At 41.4% G+C, this 27,037-nt stretch overlaps 1 protein-coding gene across 3 annotated transcripts; it reads right to left on the bottom strand.

The window, feature by feature from the left end:
• Positions 1–1,985: 1,985 nt before the first annotated feature.
• Positions 1,986–26,689, bottom strand: MAML1 (mastermind like transcriptional coactivator 1). 3 transcript variants are annotated; one of them, XM_064458445.1, is made up of 5 exons: positions 26,097–26,689; positions 14,968–16,380; positions 12,524–12,793; positions 8,567–8,681; positions 1,986–6,412 (listed from the first exon to the last, which is right to left on the bottom strand). In XM_064458445.1, the coding sequence occupies exons 1-5, from the start codon at positions 26,463–26,465 to the stop codon at positions 5,421–5,423; spliced, it is 3,159 nt and encodes a 1,052-aa protein (XP_064314515.1). In that variant the 5' UTR covers positions 26,466–26,689; the 3' UTR covers positions 1,986–5,420. The 3 variants fall into 3 exon arrangements, with proteins under 3 accessions (XP_064314515.1, XP_064314516.1, XP_064314517.1); XM_064458446.1 differs by having other exon boundaries at positions 14,968–16,377; XM_064458447.1 differs by lacking the exon at positions 26,097–26,689 and adding an exon at positions 25,181–25,295.
• Positions 26,690–27,037: the final 348 nt, after the last annotated feature.

The following is a 27,037-nucleotide window of genomic DNA, read 5'->3' as shown; positions in this document are numbered from 1 at the left end:
CCCATCGCGGCAGCTTATCAAGTTGAAAACTTAATTCAAATATACAATGGTACACTTTCTTTTAAAAAAGAAAGCATGCATGTAGAATAGCAAAACCACTCCCCTTCTCTGCAAAACACTCGTATGGTATGACTTTAGGTCTCCAAGGTGCTAGTGGACCCAGACTGAAACGGAAATTAAAACATTAACCTTAACAGAACCTATTGGTGACCCAAGATTTCACCTGGGGTGTCTAACGTAAAAGTCAGAGGGGAAATGTCACCAGGAGTCTACTTCTGCTTACACCATTTCAACAAACAATTCAGGCTTCAGAAAACCCCTCCACCACAGAGTCACATTAGCCTCAGGAAAGAGAGTAACATCAAGCCACAAAACAAACCCAAAAACAAAAACCCAAACCAGATCAGTTTCTGGGCAGAGGTTGGTCACAAGCTGCCACTGATGCCTTAAAAATCTTTGGAAAAACATGCATATGCACATCACCTCAACAGGGGAGTTTGCGAAATTTCTGGTTTACTCAACATTAAATACAATACAGCACTTTTAATGGGACGATAAAGCAGAAATTAATGAAGTAACAACTTCAGAGTTCCCCAGAGGCTAGAAGCAGCTCATCCTGCTATTGCTACTTATTATTACATTCAGTTCTTTATAAACTTCTGAAGTTACAGGTCCCCTCCTTCCCCCAACCACAACTCCAGACTCGTAGAGTAGGAATACACTCAAAATATACTCAGATTAAGTCAGGAGGCACTTTGCGAGGGAACTCTGAAGGCTGTAAACTGGGGCCTTCAACACAATAGCTGTACAATAAGACACCAACTTCAGTGCTTGCAGAATGATCCTTCAATGTCTGAAGCTGATAAAAAATCCTTATTACATTGAAATTACAGTAGCATGTAAAATAAATACAGACTTAGCAAGAAATGCATGTGTCACTCTTCACAAATTCTTTATCGCTACTGCTAAATCTGTGGTTGGAGAGATTTGACATGTTTAGAACGTAAGACTAGATATCATCAGTTAAAAGGCACACTTGACAAACAGGAAATACAACATAAGTAACTCAATTCTTGGGTCTGCTGCAAGTTGTATGATTCACTAGGAGAACTGCTTTGAGATGTTCGATTAAGAGCAATCTGTCAAGTAAGAACTTGCCAAGAACATACTAACATCCAAACACATCCCAGCAAAGCTAGGCTCCTCTGGGCACTGATGGAGCCACAGATCACTGCTTTACTTCTAACCAATGTACACGTAAGCGTCCATCTTACGAGGCTCAACAATCCAGCAGAGTCTGAAAGACCTGTTCTGCCATTTTTTTCCCCGCAGCCTCTTCAACCCACCAGCTCTCTGAAGGGTCTTAGGGACCTTACCAGCTTTAAGCCAAAATCTTCATGCAACTTGCTGCCAGTACGTACATGTTCCTCATTTGCAGTACGTGTTCCTCATTTCTGGTTGGGTTTTGGGTTTGTTTGTTTGTTTTTGGAGGGTGGGGGCTGGAGTGGGTGTTGTTCTGTGTGTTTTTAACAATCTGCCCTCGTCAAACAAACAATATCTTTGCCTTTTTACAAGGAAACCAATTTAAACCTCCAAGGCCTGTTATTTTGAGGGAATATGAGCATATTTTTGGAACTCTACAATTTTGTATGTGACGTCTTGGTTGTTATTAACATCTCGTTCACTAGTAACGACCACCGCGGCAGTCGCGCCTCCTAACCCGCAGCCTACAACTGCATTTAAAAAAAAAGTCCAGAAGCAGTGGGTGTAGCATAAAGCCTTGTTTTCAAAGGAAAGTTTTCTAAGGCCTCTTTATGCAGTTCTGGCCTGTTTAACGGACTTTCTGAAACCGTAAGAACTGGTAAGACACAGCAGAAGAATTTGAGCTGACCAAAGTTGTGTGTTGGGATGAAGGGAACCGTCTCACTAGGAACAGCAGCACTGAATCCTGCTCAGCTCACACAAATGTATGAAGTCACACCATGTATGTTTAATACACTAGCAAAATATTTATTTTATAATGATAAAACAGAGGTGAAGGATTTCTTTTTGGTGTGCACCAGTAACTGTAGTAAAAGAATAAGGGAATTAATGGACTCTTTATACATTTCAATGACAAAAATTCATAAAGGTTAGCATCAAATTCAACTGTTCTCCATTTACAAGCATAAAACTTACCATAATACCCCCCAAACACATATATAAAGAATTATAGTTTTAAAATCTATAAAAAGTAAAAAATATACAGTCAGAAGATCTAACTCTTATTCAAATCTTTAATATAAAATTGTAAACATTTATTTACACAAAGGAAATGTGTATAACAAAATTTTGAGCACCCTTTTCAATTGAATCGTGGTTTTTGGAAGGCAGTGGATGTTGCACAGTGACACTCTCACCTTTCCTACCCAACCAGAACCGCAGTTTATAAATAAAGCCATGGGCGGCTGGCCAGGTACAGTTCAGGGGAGATACATTTTATTGCTCTGAAGCTGCAGCAAATGGAAAGCCCAAGTGCATATATAGACAGCTACCTGTTAAAGGGCACAAAGGCAAAGCCCAGCCCTACCCATGCACCTATGTACATCTAAACCGTATTTTCACTTCCATTGAACTGTTTCAACTTTGTTACAGTGATACCGTGTTTCCAACAGTCCGGTCACATTATGCGGACAGGGACCAAAGCCAGAAGTGAGGGCTGTTTTTTTTCTACCCAGTTAAACGCTGTTTGGATCCTGTTCACATATGAAGACCCATGGGCATTATAAGCCTGTTTGCCTAGAATCACACTTAATTTTACTTCAACAGTACCATGAAAAGGCCCTGTCATCAAATCTAGATACCCTCCTGAACACACGCTCTGGTCAAGCAGGGCAATATCCACCTTAGCTTCCAGAAACAGTGGAGGAACAAGCACATCTGCATTTTCCTGGACATTTAGCTGGATTGCCTTTTTGGTAGTAATAATGCAAGCAGCAGATGTCCTTCTCCTCTAATTAAGAAATCACAACTGGATGGATTGTATTTTGACTTATTCAGAACAAAACCTGCGTGCAAAAAATCTACTGGAAAACACAGCAGATTTCACCACAGCCTCAACAGGGAAGAAAGAAAAGCTGAATCCTACTACCCTGTTGTTTCTCTCAAGTGTTTGTATGGGGGAGAAAAAAAAAAACAACTAGTGACACTGAAGGATGTCACTTGAAATTATGAGGTCCCAAGCACCCCCAGCAAGAAGGGAAGGCACACTGGTGCAAAGTTAACCCTTAAAAATAAAAATACAGCAAACACTCCTTCCCCTGCCATTGCTAATTTATATCTATACCCTTCTAATGACACTTACCTTGGACCAGTTTTTGGTTTAGCAGTAAACCAAACTCACTAGCTCTTTTCTTAGATTGCCAGTATAAGAAAATTTAGCATCAGTTATTTGCATCTCAACTAGATATTCTAGAAAATATCAGAAGTGTCAACAACCAAAGTCACTAACACCTTCGTCTTCCCATCCAAAGACAATCTTTATGTTATCTTTTCACAAGCTCTATGAGGGATTAAGCCTGCTTCGGTGAAGCTTTATCTACTATTCAACGGTGGGATCCACTGATCAATGCACATCTTTCACCAACAGTTCAACATGATACAATATCAAATCTGTTCAACAGAGCGTAATTCATCCACACTAGGTAAGTGTGCTGGACAAACCATGTTCCATGCATATTTGGAAAGGGTTAAAGTATTAGTGTTAAAAAAGCAGTTTTTAAAAGTGCAAATTGTCTCAAAGGAGCTGCAGATACAGTAAAAAATTTTCCTTCTTTGAAATCAATGTTATCCTTCACTTCCCTTCACCCACTCTAGAAAAAACCCTCTCTCACGCATCTCTGCAGTGCAGAAAACTGAAGAAGCCAGTCTGTGTTGAAGGAAATTACTTTTAAATCACAATGCTGGGTTTGGTGAGAAAGTTTAAAGGAGTTTTCCAAAAAAGTGGATTTAAAAGGGAAGAGGTATTTGTGCATTTAAAACAAAAGCTTTCAACTTTATTTTCATTTTAAAATAAAGGTTAAGGCAAGGTGGTTTGTTGGTGGATAGGGGATTTTTTTTTTTTGGTAGAAAGTAGGACTTCGGAACACTGACTGTTCCCACTGTGGTTTTTGTCCTTTCTGGGACTGACCCCAACATATCAATAAGAGGTCTCCTTGGGCTGAGCTGAAGAACCAGCATCTGCTTCAAGGGATATTAAAGAAGTAAATCCACCAGTCTACTGAAAGATTATCAAACTCGTAACCCAGTATTTAAAAAAAAAGTATTTAAAGGGGGAGACTTCCATATTGGAGCAACCATCATAAAAGTGTTCTCCCAGGCTGCCTGTGCTATTATTGCTGATAAGGACTTTTCACCTCTCAACCAAATTCTTTTTTCCTCATTTTCATCCTGAAGTGACAAAGTCTTGTGCTCATTGCATCACTGGAAACTTTGGGGAATGAACTGATCTCAAAAGTTAGTTTTACTTTTTACAACAAAGAAAACTAGATGAGCTGTCATGAAGCAAAGCCTTCATTTAAATACATCTACCTTTGGAAATAAGTTATGAAGAAACAGGTGCAAAGTAAATGGCTTTACAATTCATGTTAAACCTACTATAGTTTAAAAGTTCTCCCGTAAGAAATTCCCCCTTTAAACACAGCAAGGTATAAGCCAAAAACTGTGCCTCTCTACAGAGTGCAAACTGCAGCTTAAAAGACTACAATCTATTAAGATGACTACCTAGACTAACTGGCCAGGTTTTAATACTTTCTTTCATCTATCACCAGCATCTAGAAATATTTACTGTGAAATATCACTTGCTTATTGAGAGTACAGGCACATGCTTCAGCGATGGGGAAAAGAAACAATTCAAAACATTTTGCAAGCGTACTCAGGTGCATACAGCCTCTTCTCAAATGAGAAGTCAGATGTTTGATGGACAGGACTATAATAGCATGTCAAGCTACAAACAAATAATGATTGCAAGAAATAGCTGCAGGAGACTAAGCCCTAAACACATCCTGTGCAACTATTTGCTTTTTCTGCACTATTTCTGTGGAATTTTGTTTTATTTTTAAATAATTAAAAAATTTTAATTTTAGAACTCTGCAAGTGAGATTTCTGAAAGGCTGGCTAGGGTGTGCACAATTTTTTTTTTGACCTGTTCAAGTGTGCAACTCCCCAGATACACCAAGACAAAGCGCACTGTTCCTGCAGACCTGCTTGGTGCGCCACTACCATGTATCAACACTCATTGAGAAGCAGCTCCAGTCCCTTTCCCAACCATTTACCTCTAATGCCTGCAAGTCTCCTCAATGCCACAGGTTTTTTTTGGTCCAAGTGTTGTTTATATTTCAGGAAATAATTAAAAAAAGTAAAACCCCACCCCCAGGCCCATTTTAATGAGTTCCTAACAACTCATCCAAATCATTCATCCACTCCTCTGAAGTCCTGTTTTTCAGCAAAGAGTCTATCAGATCTGTGTCACCAGTTAAGTTCTGAAGTCCATTATTGCCCGACTGGCCGCTGTAGGCAAAAGGCAGCTCTTGACTGGTTGTCCTCACAGGGTACCCTTGACTACAGTGCAGATTACCTCTGTTGGGCATTTGCTGATTTGGATTCTGGTTGAAAGCATTCAGATCTGGAACGGTCTGGTTCATGCCAGGCAAGACTTGCTGTGAGGGTACCTGCTGTTGTGTAGGTGGGTTTGTCCGCTGCTGCGCACCTAAAGATGACGACAGCATCTGCCCAGAGACAGCAGCATTCATAGAGGTCATCGGTCTGCTGGTGCTTAGGCTTACCTGAGGCATTCCTTGGGCAAATTGTTGGTTGGCCATCTTTAGATGAGTTTGCTGCATGTGGAAAGAGGAGCTGGCAGTAAATGGTCCTAAGCCACTGTTTGCTTGTGTCTGGTTGTTAATATTAGGGATACCTTGGTGTTGCCAAGATGGATTTTGAGCCCCCATAGCAGCTGGTACTCTTGCCATCTGTGGCTTAGATAAGGTTGGATTCAGTGCACCTTTACTGTGCTGCTGGGAAATACTTGAGTTTGCTAAGGTGTTCTGCCCATACCCAGCAGGAACAGCAGCACCCTGGCCCAAGCTGCCTTGTCTCTGCATCGGTGACTGTCCATTGGCACTTTGTGTTGCATGCTGGGGAACCATCTGTGTCATACCAGGTGCCAAGTTGTACAATCCCCCTCGCTGAATGTTTTGCATATTGGTATACTGAGTCACCCCCCGATCCTGCTGACCGGAGCCCGACTGGAGTGGAGGAACAGAAGTGTGTCCAGGTCCCATCTGAATCATGTTCTGGGTCTGAGGAAACATCCGTGGACTACTGGAGCTGGACTGTCCTAAATTACTGACCCCAGGCATGGCTGAAGATGACCCTGAAATACACAGAAATATTTTGTACATTAAATACCTCTGTTCAACCAGAGCCAACCTAGGCTCATAGACACTGTAATCCAGAACAGAGGAGCAGCTGCATTTGTATAAACCAACCTATGCAACTAACACACAGACAGCAGCACTTTAATTAAAGAGTGTCAATTGTTGCTCCAGTTAGCACCTCCACTTTGATCTCAAACACAGATATGCCAATGTCCTAAAAAATCTGAATACCACTTCTAAGAGTTCAGCATCATCAATTAAAAAAAAAAAGTAGACTTTAAAGGCAGGACTCTGGTAGTTCTTTGTGAACAAAGGTATACGCACATACTTTGAAGTGCATGCACAATTTGCTAGGCTGTTAAAACTACCACTTACTGCACACGCACACACTGTCAGTTATTCCATGCATACACTATCTCTTACTGTACAACTGTAGGGTTTCCAGTCCTGTGTTTTCCCAATGCCAGAAATTTATTCTATTTTATGTACCTTTCAGAAATTTTTTGTCACATATCTTTTGGATTTCCACAATGAAATATTCACTATGTTAATACGCAATGCTGATAACCAAGCAAGATGATTTCCAAAAATAAGTCTTCTCAGTAAACCAAAAGAAGTCCTTTGTTCTTGTAAATTCTGAGTAAAAAAATGTTTCTTCATGTAGAAGAAACAGCCCCTACTTAAAGAAAAAGAAAAAAAGTACTGTGAAGTGTAATGCATATAATCCCCCCCACATCTTACAGTCAACCAAGGGAAACCTACCTAAACTAGTACTTTCTCTACTTTCAAACCAAAACAGATTTTTTTTCACATTTTAAGATAGCTAAGCAATATTCACTCTCCATTATTATTAATTAAATTTTTTTTCAAATGTAATTTCATTCAACTACAAAGCAAGTTATGGTGAATTAGTTATCAACAAAGCACACCATAAAAACACCAATGTTATGGGGTGGGGTGGACGGGTGGGGGAAGTGTCTTACTGGAACACTATGGTGAAGAGGTAGTACACATACTTTTTAAGATGCAAAAAATAGTTACAATCAAAACAAATAGTTTTAATAATACTGAGGTCCATTATAGCAAAACATACTCTATTTCTAACAGGTGTTCTACTGTATTTCTGCAGAAAAGTGGCAGGAGAAAAAAAAAAACAAAGTGTTTCGGTGCAATATTTGAAGGATGCTACTGATCACTCTGTTAACACACAATCCTTCTGTATTGGTATCAAGTTTTTTCAGTTAAGTAATGAAACCCAGTCATAGCTCTACCAGACACGGCATAGTCACTAACGCTGTCAGAATGAGGGTATCACATTTCTATTTGCATCTTTTCCCGTCAGTATTTATTTCTGTGGGAACATAGAGAGTAAGGAAACAAAACAAAGGGAATAAGCACTTTTTTTGTACTCTTAGGCTTATGAAAAAAGGCAAGTGGCTTCTTGATGCCCTGGTTAAGTAAGGATTTTTCAGGTAAGGAGGTGAGTTTTTACTGTTCTCTAGTTCTTCCACATTCATGAAGCTATTCCAGCTTAACAGTAACAACATCTTATTTATGAGTGTTAATACACTGAAAACATACTAAGCTGCTTCTCCTACAAAAGAAAAAAAAAGACCATGTAGGACGCTAACAGTTGAAGTCAAGGAGAATTCAAATTGCATTCCCTTCTAAAGGTAGCAGGGATAAGAATATTAGAGAGTTTTAAACTTGTCCTAGTAGATGAGAAAAATAATACGTCACTTATTTTTCTTTAATGAAGGCCTGTGACAGATACAAGCAGTAGTGACCTTAGGCTTCAGGAAAACACATCTGAATCCTAACTTTCATATATTAAGGAGAATTTACAACCTGTAAAGGAAAATGGCTGTATAAAAAGGCCTTTAGAACAATGAAGGTACTTAGGTATTCTACCCATTTCCAAAGCAATATCAAGAATCAGAAGCTTAAGTTGTCCCAGATATCTGGGACAGGGGAAGCTGGTAATTTGAAACTGGATCAGAGTATAGGTCTAGAAGTTTAAAGGCACAGTAACATGGAAAGATAATGCAATAAATTAATTACAAGCTATCCAATCCAGGAAATTTGAAGACACCTTGTTTTTTACTCCTGGTATTTTTTCTGCCATTATTTCAATTGCCACGGTTACTCACCTGTGAACTGTCCAACCTGTTGCTGGTACAGATTCTGTGGTTGATCCTGATACTGGGGAGGTGGTCGAGTCAGATGCCGCTGCAGCTGTTGCTCTTGCTGCTGCCGCTGTTTCTCCTAGAAAAAGGTCCAATGCAAGACAATTAGAAAACAAGTCAAGCTTTTTCCAAGGGTGACTATATTGGATAAAAACAAGATATCTGCATATTTTTATGCGGAGCTGGTAATTAAAGGGGCTTCTGCAGCCTTACAGTCACTTCAGACCTTTGTTTTCAAGGTTCAAACACAGTCAGTTTAATCTGACGCATGGCAAGACTAGGAACTCAGAGACAACAGGACAACAGCACACATTACAGAGTTACTGCAATGTGTGGCTGAAGTCCTTAAAACGTTGAAAATCTGAGGTGTTAGTCTTTTTATCAGTAACATAATCAACCAGCATTTTTAGCAATACTCTAAAGACACGAACAGGTACAAGAGCAGCAAGTGTGTATAAAAAAAGTCACACATACTTTTTTGCTCTTTATCTCCAGATCAATTTATTTTAGACCTCTCTTTAGAAATTAAACAGAAGTACAAGTCATAAATATCAACAATGTTACACAGAAAAGTAAAAACTGAACATGTAAGTATTTTCTAGCCCTGGGTTTAAAAAATGACAAAACTATACGCAAACCCTTACATACCACACGTTTTCCTAGAAGATTACGGAAAACTGCAGAACTAAGTTTGTAACTGAAGCTATACAAGTTTTGTTACCACAGTTCAAAACCATTTTCTTCACAATGCATCAATCAATCGAAACAAATCCTACTAATGATTCCAAATAACCTTGCCTCTTTAAAAGCCCTACTTTATGATAAAAACATCTGAAAAAATAAAATAAGCAAGTTTTCAATTAGGAAACTTTTGGGGAAAATGAAATTTAAAGCCTTGAAGGGAACATTGAGAGTGTATGTACATGCACTAACAGTATACTCAGAGATCCTGTCAGTGTAAACAGCTAACAGGTTGCTTTTACAATATGGAACATATCAGGCACAGCATTTCTGGGTAGATATCTCTCACAGATATCTCCAACCAGGCTGAAAGTCTGAGATAACTAACTAGTGATACAATGCACCACTACCTGCTTATCTAAAGTTGCATAGAAAGGGACAGAAATTCCCTTCCAAGAGTACTGGGGTAAAGACACAAGTAACACGCCTTTAAAGAACAGCCTAGTGCAATGCACTAAATAGGCAGATGGTATACACGCATTACTACCATCCTTTTGAAATGTCTACAGGTAGGAAGCTGTTGAGACACGCAGAGGAATGAAGAGGGCAGGCTGCTTGACAGAAAGGACCTGCTACTTGCAGGACCAGTCAAACCTGAAAGAGGCTGACCACAGAACCCACGGAGATATGCCATAGTTCTGAGAGAAACCAAGAGCTGCAGAACCTTGCTCAGGGAAAAAAAATAAGCAGAATACCAAATGCAAAGAAACAAAAGCTTCAGAGTGGCAAGGAATGCCACTGAAGCTACCTGAAACTATTAATTCTCCTGCAAATGAGAGATCAACTGATTCAGTAATCTTTTTGTAAAACTACATCCAGTATCACGTGTAGCCAAAGAAATAAATATCAAATTAGAACGCTAACAAGATCTAGCCTGACTGGGCAGCACAAGGCCAAGAAGTGTGGCAAACGCAATACCCAAGTCTGCTCAGCTCCAAAGCAAAGCCACTCCTTATTTGGGATCTGAGTCCCAGCATCGCTATACAGAGATACAAGCTGTAGACGTTAGTTGTAATTACCGTAACTAGAACAGGAATAAAATATTTTCATAACACTGAAATTTACTACAGCAACATGTGCTGGCTAGGCAGCAGCAAATAGGTAGGGAAAAAATATTTCAACACTGTTTGAGATATGCTACTTCTCACCCTGTTGATACACCATCCCACCGTTCCCAGAGGTCTGACACGTTAGGTCCATTACGTAGCTCAGGAAACCTGCTGAGCCACAGCTCCAAGAGCTCTAATAAGTTCCAAGAGCTATGCACCAGCGGTGCAAAGTACCAGCAGGGTGCCGACACCCTGTATTTCTTTTCTCCTCACCTTCTTTCAAAGAGTACCTGTTTGTTAACATTGTGGGAGAGTAACGATTAGTAAATTTTGCTGTTTGATATTAACATACAGGGCATCAAAACCCAAATAATTTACTCAAAAGTACGGGATTTATTTATATAAGTTTATAGATCACAGAAATCATATAGAAAATTTTTTTTATTGAAGATTTGGGCACTCTGTCTTCAGCCTTTGACAGTATTTTTCAACGTAAACAATATTTCCACCATAATATTCCCTTAGCCCAAAATGTATTTTACCCAAATATCAAATATCTTTAGTAAAGTTCCTACAATTTTCTTTAAAACATTGCCAAACACATTTTTGTGTGTTTATCTACACTGGGTCAAGAACTGAAGGGGCTTTTCTGTCATGTCAATCTAGTCCTCAATTTTAACACAAGTCTTTAAAGTGATCAAAAAAGCCATTAGCTAGGGCTTGGCACAGCCATAGCTCCACAATATTGCAAATTCTGCTACCCTCTTTCCCTCAAAATGTGCTCCCCAACCAAGATTTCCCATGTTTTCAGTTCAGGGGAGACTGCATCGTTTCCTTCTTTCTTAAATAAAGCTTCTGATGTACAGTTGCTGCAGTAGAATTTAAGGTGTCCACACACAACCATTACCTGACCTTCTCTCACCAACTCTATTTTCCAAACTACTATTACAGTGAAAATCCCATCTACCAGGGTAACTACTCCCAGCTTTGAAGTTAAGAACATTGAGATCTATCACCTTTTAACAATGCTGAAAATTAATAAAGTTACACATTCCCAACTGTTATTAGTTGAAGGACTCCAGAGCATTTAGATTTTTTAATTCTCAGGGATACATGCAGTTCACTTTTTTTTTTTCATTAAACCACTGGCTCTTTTATTTTTTTTCCCATTATCCTCAAAGACAATGCTTTCTGCATCTCTTCCCCTCCCCCTCCCCCCCATTATCTTCAAAGACAAAAACTTTTCAGCAGTACCAATCATTGCACTTTTTCCAGAAGGTCTGAATACCAGGTTCTGTCTGGGTCTCACAAACCTTCTTTGAAAATTCATCTTCCCATTACTCTGTACCAGATACTGGTAATTTCTCTGTATGTGCAGTGCCAGTGGCTGGAACACGACTGCATGGACTTCTAAAAATGCAGAAAAGCACCGATGACAGAATAAGGCCCTCTGGGCCGATTCCCAGCTGAAGGACTTGCAAAAGTTATAAAGCTTAGAAAGGCTCACACAAGCAGCCTGCTTCCCTGAGAGAGGCTAAAGCAGCTTTCTGCAGTCTGATGGATAGCGGAGTTAAATTCTTTTGGCAGGATAAGATGCAAGTTGGATGCAGACATCTAATTACTTTCCCCAAATAAACAAGTGAAAGATGTTTTAAAATTTGAAACATGAACTGCTGTGGATCGCACAGGAAGAAAGGCAGAGGGCAAAATGAGCTTACAGAGTCCCTTGCTCATTGCTTCCGTTTTTAGAGCTCTACAGAACATATCAATAGTATCCAAACCTTACCTTTTATTTTTGCGCCAATTTCATTTGCCTTTCTTCTTTCACAAAGAATTACACCATCAACAGTATGATACCTTCTCTCCATGTAGGTATGGTCTTGCATTTCCACACTACTCAACTCTACCTGTTTTGTTCACCACAGCGCCTTGTAGCAACAGAAAAATAAGCCTCGGCAATCAAGTGCTGTGCGTTTGGGTTACTTTTATTGAAACATAAAATAGCAATTATACTTATGATACCAAAGTGCCTTGCAGTTTATATTCCTTATTTTGTAATGTGATAACTATTTGACAAGATCTCAAACGCTGTTTCAGTCCAAAGAAAAAAAAGACTGCTGGCCCCTCTCACCTGCTCAGCCAGAAGATGTTGCTGTCTCTGCTCCATTAGGAATTGCTGCTTCTGTTGCTCCATGAGCAAGTGCTTTTGTTGCTGCTCCCTCTGCTTCTGCTGGTCCATCAGCATCTGGTGTTGCTTCATCACTGCTGCTTGCTGCTGATTGCTGAGATAAGTTGGGTTGCTGTGGTTACCTGCCATGGAGACGTTGGGAGCCTGGGCACCCACGCCAGGGCCCGGGACAGAAACAGGAACACGAGGAACGTTAGGAGAAGGGTTTTGATCCTGCAGAATATAGATAAAAATGACATGAGTTACAGGAAGAGGTTAGCCCTCCAGAATTTAGAAACAGTATGTAGTTATGCAGATGATGAAAGGCACTTTCATGGTGATGACCATGACTTGTATTATTTTTATCATTTTACAGGATAAGGAAGAGAGACTTTATAAACAAAGTCTACACAGGAAAGGGAATCATACACACCTTAGAAAAACAGAAACTGGCAATTATTGCGTATTTGTACATTTATGCTATTTAATAAAAATTAAATCAGTTCCTTGTATTTTGCCATCTTTATGCAATAGCTTCTTCACTGATGAACCTTCTAATGGAAAAGGCAAAGTGTGATACAATTGCCAATTCAGCTAATGTAAGACAGCAAAAAACTCCTTTATAAAGTGCCAGACACAGAAATGACAGTTTGGAGTTACAATCAGAAGCTCAACAACATTCAGAAATAGAGGCTTTAACTTCAGTCTCAAAGTACTTCCCAAAGTCCAGCTAAACGGGCGAGCACAGCTCTGTGCGCTTCTGCTCAGCCAGAGGAACCGCGCCAGTTACAAACAGCGACTCAAACACGCCAGCTTCAGTTAACTTTGGCAGCAGCTTTGCGAACACTACACTTGAAATTTTCCTGATACAAAACATTTATTTAAATCCCACCTCTTCTGTCAACATTTAGCCCAGCATGTGTTTATGCTTCCCCTCCTAAATAGTATCAGAGTATTTACTATTTCCAGGTGAAGGCTATCACTGATCAAAATGAGTCTTAAGGTATTTTTTCCCAGCAATCCAACCATCACCATGTTCCTCAGAGGAAAATACTACTACAGATAAGCCTATGATTATTGACTGGAACTTGGGATAAGCAAAAATAACATGGAACTATTATCACTCAAGATCTGATACTCTCCTCTTTGTACCAGCAAACCCATTTGAAATTTGACAGTTTTTATCATTTTTAAGCACAGTTTAGCCTCATCTCTAATTATGTGAACAAATACTACTCTCAAGTTCAGAATTCAGTCAATGGGTTTTGCCTGTTTATTCTCTCTTTGCAATTTCATAAGAGATCATGAGCCAAATATAGGTAATTCTGTGCTAAGTTATTCTATATGCAAACTTCAGAGAAATTCTCCAGAAGTGTTCATCAGTGTTTGTTAATTCAGTGCAAATGTGACAGTGTAGATGCAAGGTCACCCTCATGTTTTTCAGTGAGGGGGCGATGTGACATACACAGTCATCTCCACCCTTCCCCTTCTTCCAGAAAAATGTCATTACATTGTTACTTCTGCTAGCTTTTAACGAGATTAAATTTTTTTTGTGCCTTATGAAGCACACATTGATCTCAGATTTTTGTTTGTATATCAGTGTGGTCTTTGGCACAGACTGATCAGATCTTTCTCACAAGTTTTTGTTTTATTTTGTTGAGGGGACATATCACTAGAGCTAGATCTCCAACAGCTTTTGCTAGAGGAGATTTAATCCTTATAACAAAGGCCTTTTTTCTCAACAAGCCCTCTAGTATGAGCATTGCAGACACATGTCACAGAATCCCAACAAGTCTATACCTCCATCCACCACATAAACTTTCACCTGCAGCATACCTGTAGTATCAGTTGCATATAAGGCAAAGCAGCACCATCTGGAACTTTCCTTTACAGGAAAACCTGAAGCATATTGCTTCAAGCAGACAAATATTACTATTACTCAAAGATATATTTCTCTCCTATCCCATGCTTCCCCAATCCCCAGACACTAAAATAAAAAATTCTTAGATTTTAAAAGCCCCAAGGAACACCCAAGAAATCAGGAATGCAGCCCCCATTTCCATCTCTCTTCAAAAACACAGCAGCTACAGGCATGTCTTTTTATAGTAAGCCAACTCCAACACAAGTAGGGACTAAAAAGAAGGTAAAGAAATCAAAGCTTCTTTGAGAATGCTGTTTAACACTACAGTTTTACATGAGTTATTTTAGGCAAAAGTTTACAAAGCATCTATTTATCTTTGTAATTAGAAGCTTCTATGAATTGTGACATAATCTCTTCTTTAAAATCATGTGGCAACTGTTTTGAAACATTACCAAGTAATCTGTACTCTAGCCCTACCTATCCAACACCCTCTTGCCAATCCTTAAATCTGCTACTAAACAAAGGTAACAAAACCCAGAACATTCACCTGACTGTGCGGTAGGCGGTACGCAATGTTTCCAGACTTGGGTTTCAACAGGATCATCCCATTCTGGTCATCACTCACGTGAGACAGTGGTGGCTGCTGGCGCTGCTGTATGTATGCCAACATGGGAGTCTTGCTCTGACCAGGTACCGTAACCCCCTGTTCACATTCTGCTTTATAATGTGAAAGAGGTTTGGTGTTCCCATAGTCTAGCATAGAGCCTTGACTATTCACAGGGTTCTGATTCAAGCTGTTTTGCTGATGACCCAAAATGTTCACATGGTAATTGCCTCCGGCTCTCGGTGAGCTTTTATTTCCCATATTAGGCAACATGAGTTTCTGATTGTTGAAGTCTGGCTGGTAAACCGATGGGCTGGTGGGATTTTCCATGGTATATGGGACAGCCAGTGGACTATGAGAAGGCCCAGACTGTTGCCACGTAGACATCTGGTTTGTTTGGTGGACTTGTGAAGCTTGCTGCTGGTTCTGCAACATCTGGTCTCTCTTCTGCTTGGCAGCTATCTGCTGAAGTTGATGAGCAGAAGACATTTCTTTGGCACTTCCTGCGCCCTTCCCAGGTAACAACACATTGGGGAGAGGCCTCTGGACATTCTGAGAGTGATTTGATGCCTGCATCATAGGCTGATTAGGATTTTCAGTCATTGACTGACTAGAAGGCTGAAACATAGCCTGAGAACTACCAACCGCTGGAGAAGCAGCACTTACAGGTACAGAAGCAGCACCAATAAATGCTGGACCTGATGAAGTGGATCTCACCTGGGGAGATCCCATCTGTTCCTGTTCAAAGGGTGCTGGGGAAAACTCAGTCTTTATGTTAATATCTTGTGGCAACGGAGTCTGTGCAGCTGAATTTGAAGAATCTGCATCTTTTTTCTCTTCAAAGTCTTCATTAAAGAGATCCTTCATGTCTTCATCGGGCACTGATCTATTAAGCTCCTCAATAAGTTCCTTCCATTCTTGCTCATTAAGATTAAGATCAGGCATCAAGTTATTCTGAGATATAGAACCCCCTGCTCCAGCAATCATACATGGAAGATCATCTACAGGCTCCTGCTTCAGCTCTTTGTTCAAACTCAGAGGAAATGAGTCATCAGCATCACCGCCTCCATTCATTTGCAGGCTGGAATCTGGAAGACACTTTTTGCTAATGCCATCTAGCCCCATCGGATGTTTTCCATTAAGCTGTAAGGTATCTCCGCTGCCCGATTTCTTGTCAAGATGATGGAGTGGAGACACAGGGGGCATTCCATTGGAAGAACCACTCACTCCACCGAGACCATCATCACGACGCAGTTTCTTGGACACAGAAAATACATCACCGTAGCCATTCTGCTGGTCTCCATTCTGAGGGGAAGCAGCACTATCAAGCTTTCTTTTCACAGTCTCATGGAGCTGCTGAAAAAAAGGAAGGTTTTAGTTATTTAGTTTTATGTTTCATAGATTAGGATTTTTATTTCTTACCAGAACATTGTCTAGCTCTGAATAAAACATTTTAGGAAAAAAGGTTAAAAAGAAGGTTATGTCTTTGATTTGATAAGATCTGTTTTACAAGTCATCACATGAGATGACTTCCTTAGTATAATCTCTTAGGGTAAACTTTCTAAAATATGTACTATATCAAACAGAGGCCCCTCCTTCAAACAAAACCAAAAGCTGCCATATACTTTGACAACAACCAAAAGCTGAGAAATGGCTGTGAACTGGAATGTGTTATGGAGTTTTTCTATTCAAAATGAAAATATATTGAAGAATGTTAAGATCAAAATTTCAGATGAGAATAAACCCCTGTATTTTATTTGCCCCATGCACACACGGTATAATTGTTCTTCAAGACTGCTTTAGAAAGCAGTCTCACATTTAAATATTTAGAGAAAAAGAGAACCATTTCTCTTGTGATTATAATTCTTGGAGAATAACTATATATATAGATTTTTGTAGACAGTCAGTTTTGGCACTAAAGCAAAACCAGCCTGCCACTAAGTGACCACTGTTTCACACTTCTGTCAGTTCTATCACATCAAAGTTTATTCCTTTCCTCCTTTCTCCTAGTGTATTTGCCAGCTGCTCCTCCCTGCACTATGACACCAGAGCCCCAACCAGCTCAACAGTTGGCCTCTCATAGCTAGTGAACACGCATATTCTTTTTCTTGCAGTGCCACCTAGAAGCAACCAGAGGGTACAGCAACAGTTTTACAACCAGAGTTTGAGCGCCTTCCTTCAACTTCTCTTTCCTGGCAGCATTCTTTCAAATATAAAGTTCTTTCCACTGACCTCAAAAATATCTGAAAACAGAACTCACGCACACATCAAAGACGACTATAAACTTTTCCTTTCATCAGGTGCATTCTGTAAAAAAAGTTGTGCTTTGCTTGTGCTGGACACTATGGCACCATGAACCAACCTGTAGAGCAGAGACGCTGCTCCAACAGAGCAGTGCGCTTAAACAGGGAAAGCTGCCGCCAGCTCCCCTGACCTGTACAAGAAACCTTTGTACATCCCAGCAGGACACATGAGGAAAATTCCGCCCCCCCCCCCCCCCCCAAACCACCGTCTGAAGCATGGTTCTCTGAAGAACAGTTCTCTCAGATGGCACAAAAGCAGCTCATTAAATAAACCTCAAGACAAGCATGCTTATTTTAATATTACTTGCAGTCTCCACAGTGCAGTCCACTAACCCTTGGGGAAAACTGTCTCATCCAAGAACAAACAGGGGAAACCTCAGGATCTCACCACTCAAGCAAGAGGTTGTATGTGGAGCCAGCATAAATTATCAGAAGAATTTGACAGCACTTGCCTGGGCAACAGCATTCTTTGATTTAAGGACAGAAGGACTGGTTCACAGTTAACTGTAATTTTTTTTTAAACATTCTACAGTTAGCTGATCTTTGGAAAATGCACTATTTGTTTAATGCTTGCATAAGTAGCAGCAAAACCTTATTTTTATCTGAAACTGATCTTCTAGATGGTCCATGGAAATAGCAGCAGAGTAGTGAGATCAGCAGAAGATCTAGTAGGACGAGGCAAGGTGTACATTTGGAGAGGAGGCTGGAACTTGAATTCTCTTAAATTTGAATGTTAGGTCTACAGCTTGGAGTAGCAGATCTAGAGTGACTATTTCAAATACCAACTTGAAAGAATACTGAAAATTTACTTTTTTTGTGAAAAGGCAAAACAACAGAAAGCAAGGAAGCCTCAACTCAATCGCAATGTTTGGCTTTCAGGAAGTTTCCCATCATTTACTTAACACTCCAACTGGGAAAACTGAAGTTCAAGGTGGATGAGTTACTTGCCCAAGGTTATGTGACGAGTCAATCTCTCAAGTTTGGGAACGAATCTTCCTTAATTCCAAATCATTAGGGGTAAACACACTCCTTGAAAACTGACATAACAAGCAACAACTTGGTTTTGTACGCTGAACATATTCTTCTCATAGTTGAAGCAAATTTCTATATTAAAACAGAATATATGCCCATTGGGGTCACTGCTATGATTATAATTCATACAGGCAACTCAAGGCAACTAGGATTTTCATAGCATTATAGCTGTAGTTGCACAGAGCTCTTCAAAGGCTGCAAAACCCACCTGCGTTGCTGGACAAATATTCCAGAAGTTCGTCTGTCCTAAGGTCTTTGCCACTGTACTACACCATTTGCAATATATGCAGCTAACTAGTCTAAGATTAAATTGTCCATGTTTATAAACTACATTTACTGTAGTCTAGAAAAAGACACAGACCCCAATATCCATCACAGGCTCCTTCCGTCAATAAACACACATAGGAGCTTTCATATCTATATGGGTTTTAACAGTCATAATGCTCAGATATCTGATTCTTGGTGACACCTGGACTTTAGTTGTCCTAGATAAAGTCCTCCTTTCACTCAAAACTACATTCTTTTGTCAAAAAAGGAGGTTAAAGAAAAAATAACTTTAATAAATTCACTAATGAAGTAAAATTTGGGAGTGCCTGCTTCCAGCCTTGCTTCACCTCAGCTAATCTAGGATTATTTGAAAGGTATCCTACCTGTACACGACAGCCAATAGACACGTATGAAAGAAGAAAATCTGCTTATCTTTGATCCGTATCAGAAAAAATTGAGCCCAGTTCAAAACCACAACACTTAACTTCTGAGTTTTACAAGTTATTCATCAACTGCACTTGCACCCTAGTACACTTTTCACATTTAAAAGAATTCAAAAGCCTGCACTGGATGCAGTGGCAGTAAATCTACACTAAGATTTATGCTACTGTAGTTAGCTATCGACAGTACAGCCAGCTAACCCGCTTAAAACTAGCCTAGTAGCATTGTTCCATTTTCTACCTCCTTTCTTCTCTCAAGAAAGGACGGAGCTATTGAAGTTTGTGGGAGCCAAAAGTTACAGGTTCCTTCTCCTCTGCTATTAGAAATAGATCCTGATACTCAAATTTAAACATGAGTAAATAGAAGGTAACAGAACCTGAAATTCACACACCAAATACATTCATACAACTACTCTGCAAATAACGCAACTTTCTCTTACAGAATTCCTTTGTTATATGTATTTCTTACATACCGTCTCAGCTTTTTATTTCCTAACAGAAGAAAAAATATTAAATTCAATTCTTCCCCAATTTGTCTGCATCTACCCAAATAATCTAGTTTTGGGGGAGAAAATAATAAGGAGCACGTGAGATACAAGTCAGACTGCAAGCTATCTACATATTAAACTGCTCCAACAGAGTTCTGAAGGCAAGAAAAACCTGTTCCCTTCTGCCAAAATTCAAAATAAAAAAAAAAAAGAAAAAGAAACAATGACAAAGTAAAGCATAGCTTGCTACTCACTAAGAAAATCCCTTTAGCTTTAATTTTATTGTCCAGTATTATTCTGAAAGGCACAGCGGCCCTCTGGTACACTGTCCATGGTTTCCTTCGCAGAATCGATCAATCTTATTTATATCATGGGAGCCAATCCTTCCCATTGTCACAAGAACAGATACAGAAATGTATTCCCATTTTCTCAGCTTACTCAGCTTCCCAACAAAAGATGAATTTCCAAGATCTCTGCTATTTAGCTTTGCCTAAAAGTAATACCCCAAAATAATTTATCCAAAGTATTAAAACCAGCATAGGAACAGTGCAAAGAAAGGGATGTAAGGAGGCCGTGGTCCTTCGGCCCAAGACAGGACATAACAGTTCCTCAACGAGCCATGAGGGGCCACAGGCTGCACCTCTTGCACACCACATCAGAGCTGCAGTTTATTCACTTGAGTAAAATAGACAGTCCTCGGCATGATAACAAACACACTTGGCAGGATCACTCACACAAGTCAGGCCATAACTGTGGATTCCTCACATGAGGAACACAAACTGGTATAACCCAGGTGTCATCCATCACAACAACAGGGGCGCCCAACACAAGCAGCCTCTGATCGTGTAATTCGCAGTCTATACACGCTATACTGGTCGGGGACACAGGACTGCAGTGCCGGAGAGGGATGCATGCCCAGTCAAATGACATGGCTTCCATCAGAAAATGGACAGCACACAAATAATTTTGATAAGTTATATTCAACCTCTGTCTTAAACCTACCAGTTTTACCACAGTGATGCTCAGCCATATCGTGGTCTTAACTGCAGGGGCAAGTTGGCTGTCTTCATTGAAGCTGTCTACAAACTACTATGGAAGCCCAGCAAGAAGAAACTGGAAAAGCTTTAGAACTTAGCACTGGCTGAGTTCAAAACTTCAGAGTCCACTGCAGTGCTCGCTTGCTGCCTTGGTGGGAAAGGGGCATGAATCACTGACCAAAACAGTGGCACAAAGAGGTCCTGTTTGGCAGGGAGGGAGGTGGGGGGAGGTGGTGTTGGGAATTTTGGTGGGGTCTTGTTTGTTTTCTTTTTTTGTTGTTTTGGTTTGGTGGGTTTTTTTTTTAAGGGAGAAAAAGTTTATCCCAGGAATCAAAACATCATTGTGAAACATTCAATACCTGAAACTAGTTTTAGATACTAATCTGAAACCAATGACATTTCAATACATTAGAACTTAACAAGCATGAAAGTTTAGTTCACATTGTTCACTTGAAAGCAAGGAATCCTTCACAACACAGAACTTTTAAACTGAGGATAGTCGACTAAACTGCTTTTGTAACAATCCAGTAATTTGTTATACTTTGAGTCCTGTAACTAAAGATTGTAAAGATATATATATAAGAAATAGAAGTTGTAAGTCAGTCATTTTTTCTGAAAAAATACCTAGTGAAAATGGCAGAAACAAAACTTTTTTAAAATCTGGTTCTTACACTGCACCTTTTAGGCTCCACATAATGTTCTTGGTTAATTTTCTTAAAGCATCTGTTACAGAGATTAAAATATTCTTACAGGATTCAACAGAGCTTTAGTTTTTTGTATTTTATTTGGAATAAGTTCACCATTTCAGACTCAGAATTAAGTTACATCTACAAGGTTTTATCATTAAATACCAGCAAAAGAAATATAATGCTGGTCATTTATTTTCAAAGAAGAAATGCTATATTACTCTAGAAACACAATAAAAATCTAATTCCAGTAGACATCCTAGCTAGATACCAGCTTTCTCACCTAGAAGGGGAAACCAAAATAGAATATATCCGTTTCTCTGCCATGGAAGCGGTAGCATTGCAGCACAGATAAGCTCCCATGAACCGGAGCTTACAGAAGGTCCTCTCCAGACACAGATTCTCCTCTCCTGCCTGGCCAAGCACAGGAGCAGCAAAGATGGCAACGCCTTACGCCAGAACAATGTAAATATCAGAAATTGTAGCATATGAATTTTGAATAGAAAACATAACATTTTGACTACACAACATAGTAAGAATTCCCCAGTTACTGTGCATCTACCCACAGCTTCCAAAGTTCACTCCCCCTGCAAGGAAAGCGTTCTATTACCCAATGTGTTCCTGCATTCCACTGTGTTGTCAGAACCAAACTGCTGGACTAATTTTACTTTAATTCCAGAAGACTTTTGTATTTGGGTGACTGCCTGCTGGAGTGAAGAAAGGCTGTGGATATGCACGTCTATAAATATCCCAAGCCTGCATTAGTCACTAGGGGCAGCTTCTGCTACAGGAATTGTTCTGCTGAACCAAAAAAAACTGCTGTGCCTTCAGCTGCAATGCCGGATCCTCCACCTCACTTGAACTTAAACAGCAGCAGCAGAGCAGTCACTCCCAGATCCTAACAATTTAGGAAGCATCACTGCATATCTAACTAATCTAGTAAGGGAAATGTTTCAAACATACAACAATACCTCACATAGAATTAAAAAGGAGACAAAGAAAAACCTGTCTGAGTTGTTGGGCAACAAACTGTCAGTCTTGTCAGCAAAAACAAACAATGGTGGCAAGACTACACTGCACAACAGTTATGTATAAATAATGTGGAAATAATTTGCTATTTTTTTGTGGTAAAACATAATTTCACAATTTAACACCCCTATACCACAGCTTACACAAAAACAAGGTCTTCTGAATTATTAGTGTACCAGCCTGAGCTTCGTTAGCAGAATGCTATTAATGCTTGGAATGGATTGCCTGGATTGTACTGACCTTTCATTTATTACTTTAGGTCTTTTCAACCAAGAAACATTGCATTGGTCTCCTTATCCTTAAATTTCTTTTAAAACTTTTTACTTGGTGCCTTTGCTTAAATTAGAACTCACCTATTATTAATGTAAAAACTTCCACCACTCCCCAAAAAATGCTGGTCTGCTCCTCAGCTTCAGCACAAAGCATTCCCAAAACAGGCCACCACCAAGACCTTCTCTGCCCATTCCAGAAATACTGTTTGTGGTTTTGTGGCAGCCCTAGACAAAACAAGCTATCTACACAACAACTGCTCTCAGGTGGGGGAAGAAAAAACAGTAAGAAACAGGGAGCAGGTCTCCTTCCAAGAGACCACATCATAAGACAAGGAGTGGAGATGAAAATCCAGATCTTGCCGTTCTCATTCCTGTGTCAAGGAAACACTCTGTTCAGCTCAGTGATACGCTATGTTACAGTCTACCAGAGAAATACAAGGAAGCCAAGCCTTCTACTGCAAAGAATTTAAACAGCCTATTAGAATGAACTTCCTCAAATCAGAACCTGACAAAGAGGAAAAAATGTGCTAGGGGGCAAGTCCTTTCTCTTCCCCATTTCCCTGTTTCTCAAAAACACAAGATCAACACAAGGGACAATACATTATCCAAACAGTAGCATCTTCTCCTTTGAACATAGTCTTAGTAATGTAATCTTAAACAACAGAAACATGAAGTAAATTTCAACAGCTATAATTTGATTTTCCCATTAAATAATTGTCTCAAAATTTAAAAAATAAGAAGCTAATATGTTTTTCATATTTTTCCTCAACTAAGGACAGGCCTACATGGTGCACAAGTCATCCAAGGTATTTCTGTATCAATGCTGCATTCTCTTGGCAGCTCAAATTTTAGAGCTGCTGAGTAAGAAAACAAGGATGAATCTGCCCCTTACTTCTGCTTGTAAACAGGATCCATCCAGCTTCAGGATCTAACACACAAAAAAGACTAATGGAAGAGAAAATATCTCATTTTGGCCACATGAAAAATCATACAAGACATTAAGGAAGTGGCGGTGCTATTCTGTTCCCCATTACTATTTTGAATTTGCAAAAGATGTCCTGAAGTACAATATCTGGGAGCTCACATGTTGTCCACTGTCCACAGTTGTGGCAGTGCTGCTTCACGTCCTTCTACTACAAGCCCTCAGATGCTAGAACACAAACCCTCCACATTTACACAAGTTGCTTTCTCTTTCAAGGCTCAAAATAATGCTCCATTAACTTTCAACACAAAGCACCAGTTTCCAAGAGAAGATTCATATGTAGCTTCATGGAAAACTCTGGATCGTAACAGCAGCGATAGCTGATATGATGTATGTCCCACTGATCCAGCAGCATTCTTTTGAAAGGAATGCGACCAGTGTATTTTAAAACAAAATCATTTTGGTGTTCATCCAAACTTTATTGAATATTATAAACCAAACCCACGTCCTTCCCATACAATGCACATGCTTGGTCTTGATAACAGCTACATGATTGCTGGAGGTGAAATACCAACCTAGAGAGGTAGCTTTTACACCAAAGGAATGAAATTAGCAGCAGAGGTTTTTGTTGGTGGGTTTTGTTTTTGGGTTGTTTTTTTTCAAAACTTGAATTACTAAGCAAACCAACTTTATACCCTAGTAACGAGGTGATGAATCAGCAGCTGCAATTAGGCTTAGAGTCATGTATCCTAGGAAGGAAACAGCAGGCCAGCACGAGGAAGAGTCATTCATACACTAAAACCCTCTTCTGTTGTGTAAATTGGCCACTGGCAACAGCTTCCTGTACAAGAAGGGCTTCCCCAGATGTGCAGCGTATTTCAGAACCTCACTGCTGTTGAGAGCCCTCATTATAATGGATGCTAATTAGATCAAATCCACATCCAAAGCAATTTAAAAGAAACAACACCAATGAATCAAAGACATCTTTCTTTTAGAAGATCAATATTAAGATCAATACGTGGCAGCAGTTTAAGCAACAGGATTTGACCTGCTAAAGCGCTCTGCATGTAACAAAAATATGCACTATTAACAGATAGAGCCCCATGCGCAAAAAGCCTTAGAGCCCAGACAGGAAATAAACAGAAATCCCACTAAGTCTTTAGATAATAAAATAGAAGTTTGAGTCATTTTTGTTCTGACAAAAGTTTACTACACAGTCTGCTAAACAACAGCTACCTGGAAAGCTTTACAGAATCACTGCCAGGAACACACAGGTTCCCTCTCTTCCTCAAAGACTCTTCTTTAACAACCACCTGAAGTGCTCTAACCATGTCACATGCACCTTCGTCCTCAGAAAAGTCACTATGTCCTAAATTCTCATACTTGTATTAGCAAGAATAGAAACAATTCAGCTGAAAAACATTTTGAGTTCATCTTGTAAACACAACAATATTACAAGCATACCAGCTAGTACAACCTGTGCACGTGCTGCCCGGTGCTAGTTACATTAAAACCGACATCGATGGGCACCGTGTTTCGCTATTTCACACCATGTCCAGTCATACCCAAGTATACAGTAAGCTCTATCGTGATTCCATTTTAAAAGCTGTAACTAAATGAGGTCCAAGACAGCAGAGGGTCACATCCTCCTTCACTTCTAACCTGATCAAACACACATACCATCTTAAAAATATCATTTAATCCAGATGTTAACCTGGAAATGTCTCAGGTTAATCCAGGATCCCCTTTTAAAGGCACTCAGAAGAGTACTGTATCATTTTCATGCAGGCCGCCACTTAGAAATACCTGTTTTTAAGAAAGACAGGTATTAAGACAAGCAACATTTAAGGGGTTATCCTACTAACCTACATTACTGACACATTAGTACACAGCAGTATATTTAAAGGGCTCAGAATAAGTTAAGCAATAGCTATCTTGATATACAGACAGGGCTGTATGAATACATCCCGACAACCAGAAATGCTAGAGAAGCCAGAGAAACATTAAGATTTTGAGCTAAGCCAGTTTTTAATGGGTGGAGTGGGATTCCCATAGTGTTCACACCCACTAGAGTGAGTGGCAAATAACCAGCTGCCTTTCCACTGAAATTCTTTCCGATACGTACCAGAATTAATAGACACATTATTTGTCTTAAAAATTTCCCCACAGTAATAAGTGTGTCCTTATCAAGTCACTCTATGAAACCCTGACAGACTAAATTAAGGACAGGAGCAAGCGAGCAAACAAAAATTCCAAAGCCACCGCAGTATTAGCGCTCGCTGGAGAAGGTTTTAGGTGAATGAGGCAGCAGCAGAGTTCGCAGAACGCTGCTCCGAGCGCATCGAGGCGGCCACCCCTTCTCCCCATCCCCACCTCGACAGGCAGCAGGTTTTATGTCACCAGCGCGCAAAGGGGACAAGGGAGGAAAACACAGGAGCCCCGATGAGCGGCGACGCCGTAACCGAGGGGACAGGGGCACCCGCAGAGCGACACCCGCCTGGCGCTGCCCCCGCGCCCGCCCGCCGAGCGTCCCCTGCTCCCGCCGCCCGCCCCGGGGGAGCGGTCACGGCCCGCCCCGGGCCCCCCGCCCCCTTACCGCGATCAGGGTGCTGCTGCGGCCGTGCTGCTCGCCGCTCGCCGCCTCGCCGTCCAGGCCGTTGGCTCCGCTCCTCTCGGCGCTCCCCGCGACGGTGGCGGCCGGCGGAGGGGGCGCGGGCGGCGGCGGGGCCGGGGGCGGCTGCCGGTGCTTACCGGCCCGCTTGGCCTTGGCCTGCAGGCAGCGCTGGTGCAGAGCGAAGGTTTGCTGGCGCTCCAGCTCCAGGCGCTCCGGGGAGACGGCCTGGTAGCGGGACTCGCAGGCACTGTGGTGCCGCCGGCAGAGCTCGATGCGCCGGCGGAGCCGCTCCATCACCGCGCTGTGCCGCGGCACCACGAACTCCGCCATGGGGCAGGGGGGCAGCACCATGGACCGGAGAGCGAGGGGGGCGGCCGCCGCCGTTCACCGGCTCCTTGCACCGGTCCCCGCCATGCCGGGGGCTCCCCCGCGTCGGGCCTTCCCCGGCCTCCGCCGCTCCCCCTCCCGCGGGCCTTACCTGAGCTCCCCGCCGCGCTCGCCCCCGCCCCGCTCCCCCCCCCCGCCCTCTCCGCTCCCCCCGCCCCACTTCCTCCTTCTCCTCCGAGCCCGGTGCCGCTGCGCTTCCCCCCCCCCCCGCCTCTCCCTCAGCCCCCGCCCGGCGGCCGCTGCCCGCCCTCGCGGGGCCCGGCCGAGGCCCGCTGCGCTCCCCCCGCGGCGCGGCGCGGCGCGGCGGCCGTCGCTCTCAGGCACGGGCCGGCCCGAACCCCCAGCTCCCCATTGTTATCCGCGCCGCCGCCATCTTGAAATTGTTTTTTCCCCGCAAGAGCCGAGTTGAGAATAAATAGGCGGAGCTTCCTGGGTGGTGGGCTACGTCACGTCGCGTAGCGCGTCACGAGCCGTGAGGGACAGCCCTCCAAGCCAATCGGAAGGCGCGGAAGCGCGACGGAAGCGTCGGAGGCGTG

This window comes from Phalacrocorax carbo, chromosome 8 (genome assembly GCF_963921805.1).
Source record: "Phalacrocorax carbo chromosome 8, bPhaCar2.1, whole genome shotgun sequence".
Taxonomy (NCBI): Eukaryota; Metazoa; Chordata; class Aves; order Suliformes; family Phalacrocoracidae; genus Phalacrocorax; species Phalacrocorax carbo.
Note: the sequence above shows the minus strand (reverse complement) of the source record. Positions and strands in the feature narration are given on the sequence as shown.

Excerpts from the sequence above, each read along its gene's own strand:
- MAML1 (XM_064458445.1), bottom strand. The coding sequence starts at position 26,465 with ATGGTGCTGCCCCCCTGCCCCATGGCGGAGTTCGTGGTGCCGCGGCAC. Across the intron at positions 12,794-14,967 it reads ACCGCCTACCGCACAGTCAG|GATCAAAACCCTTCTCCTAA; the intron begins GTGAATGTTCTG and ends TATATTCTGCAG. Across the intron at positions 8,682-12,523 it reads AACATCTTCTGGCTGAGCAG|GAGAAACAGCGGCAGCAGCA; the intron begins GTGAGAGGGGCC and ends ACCTTTTTCTAG.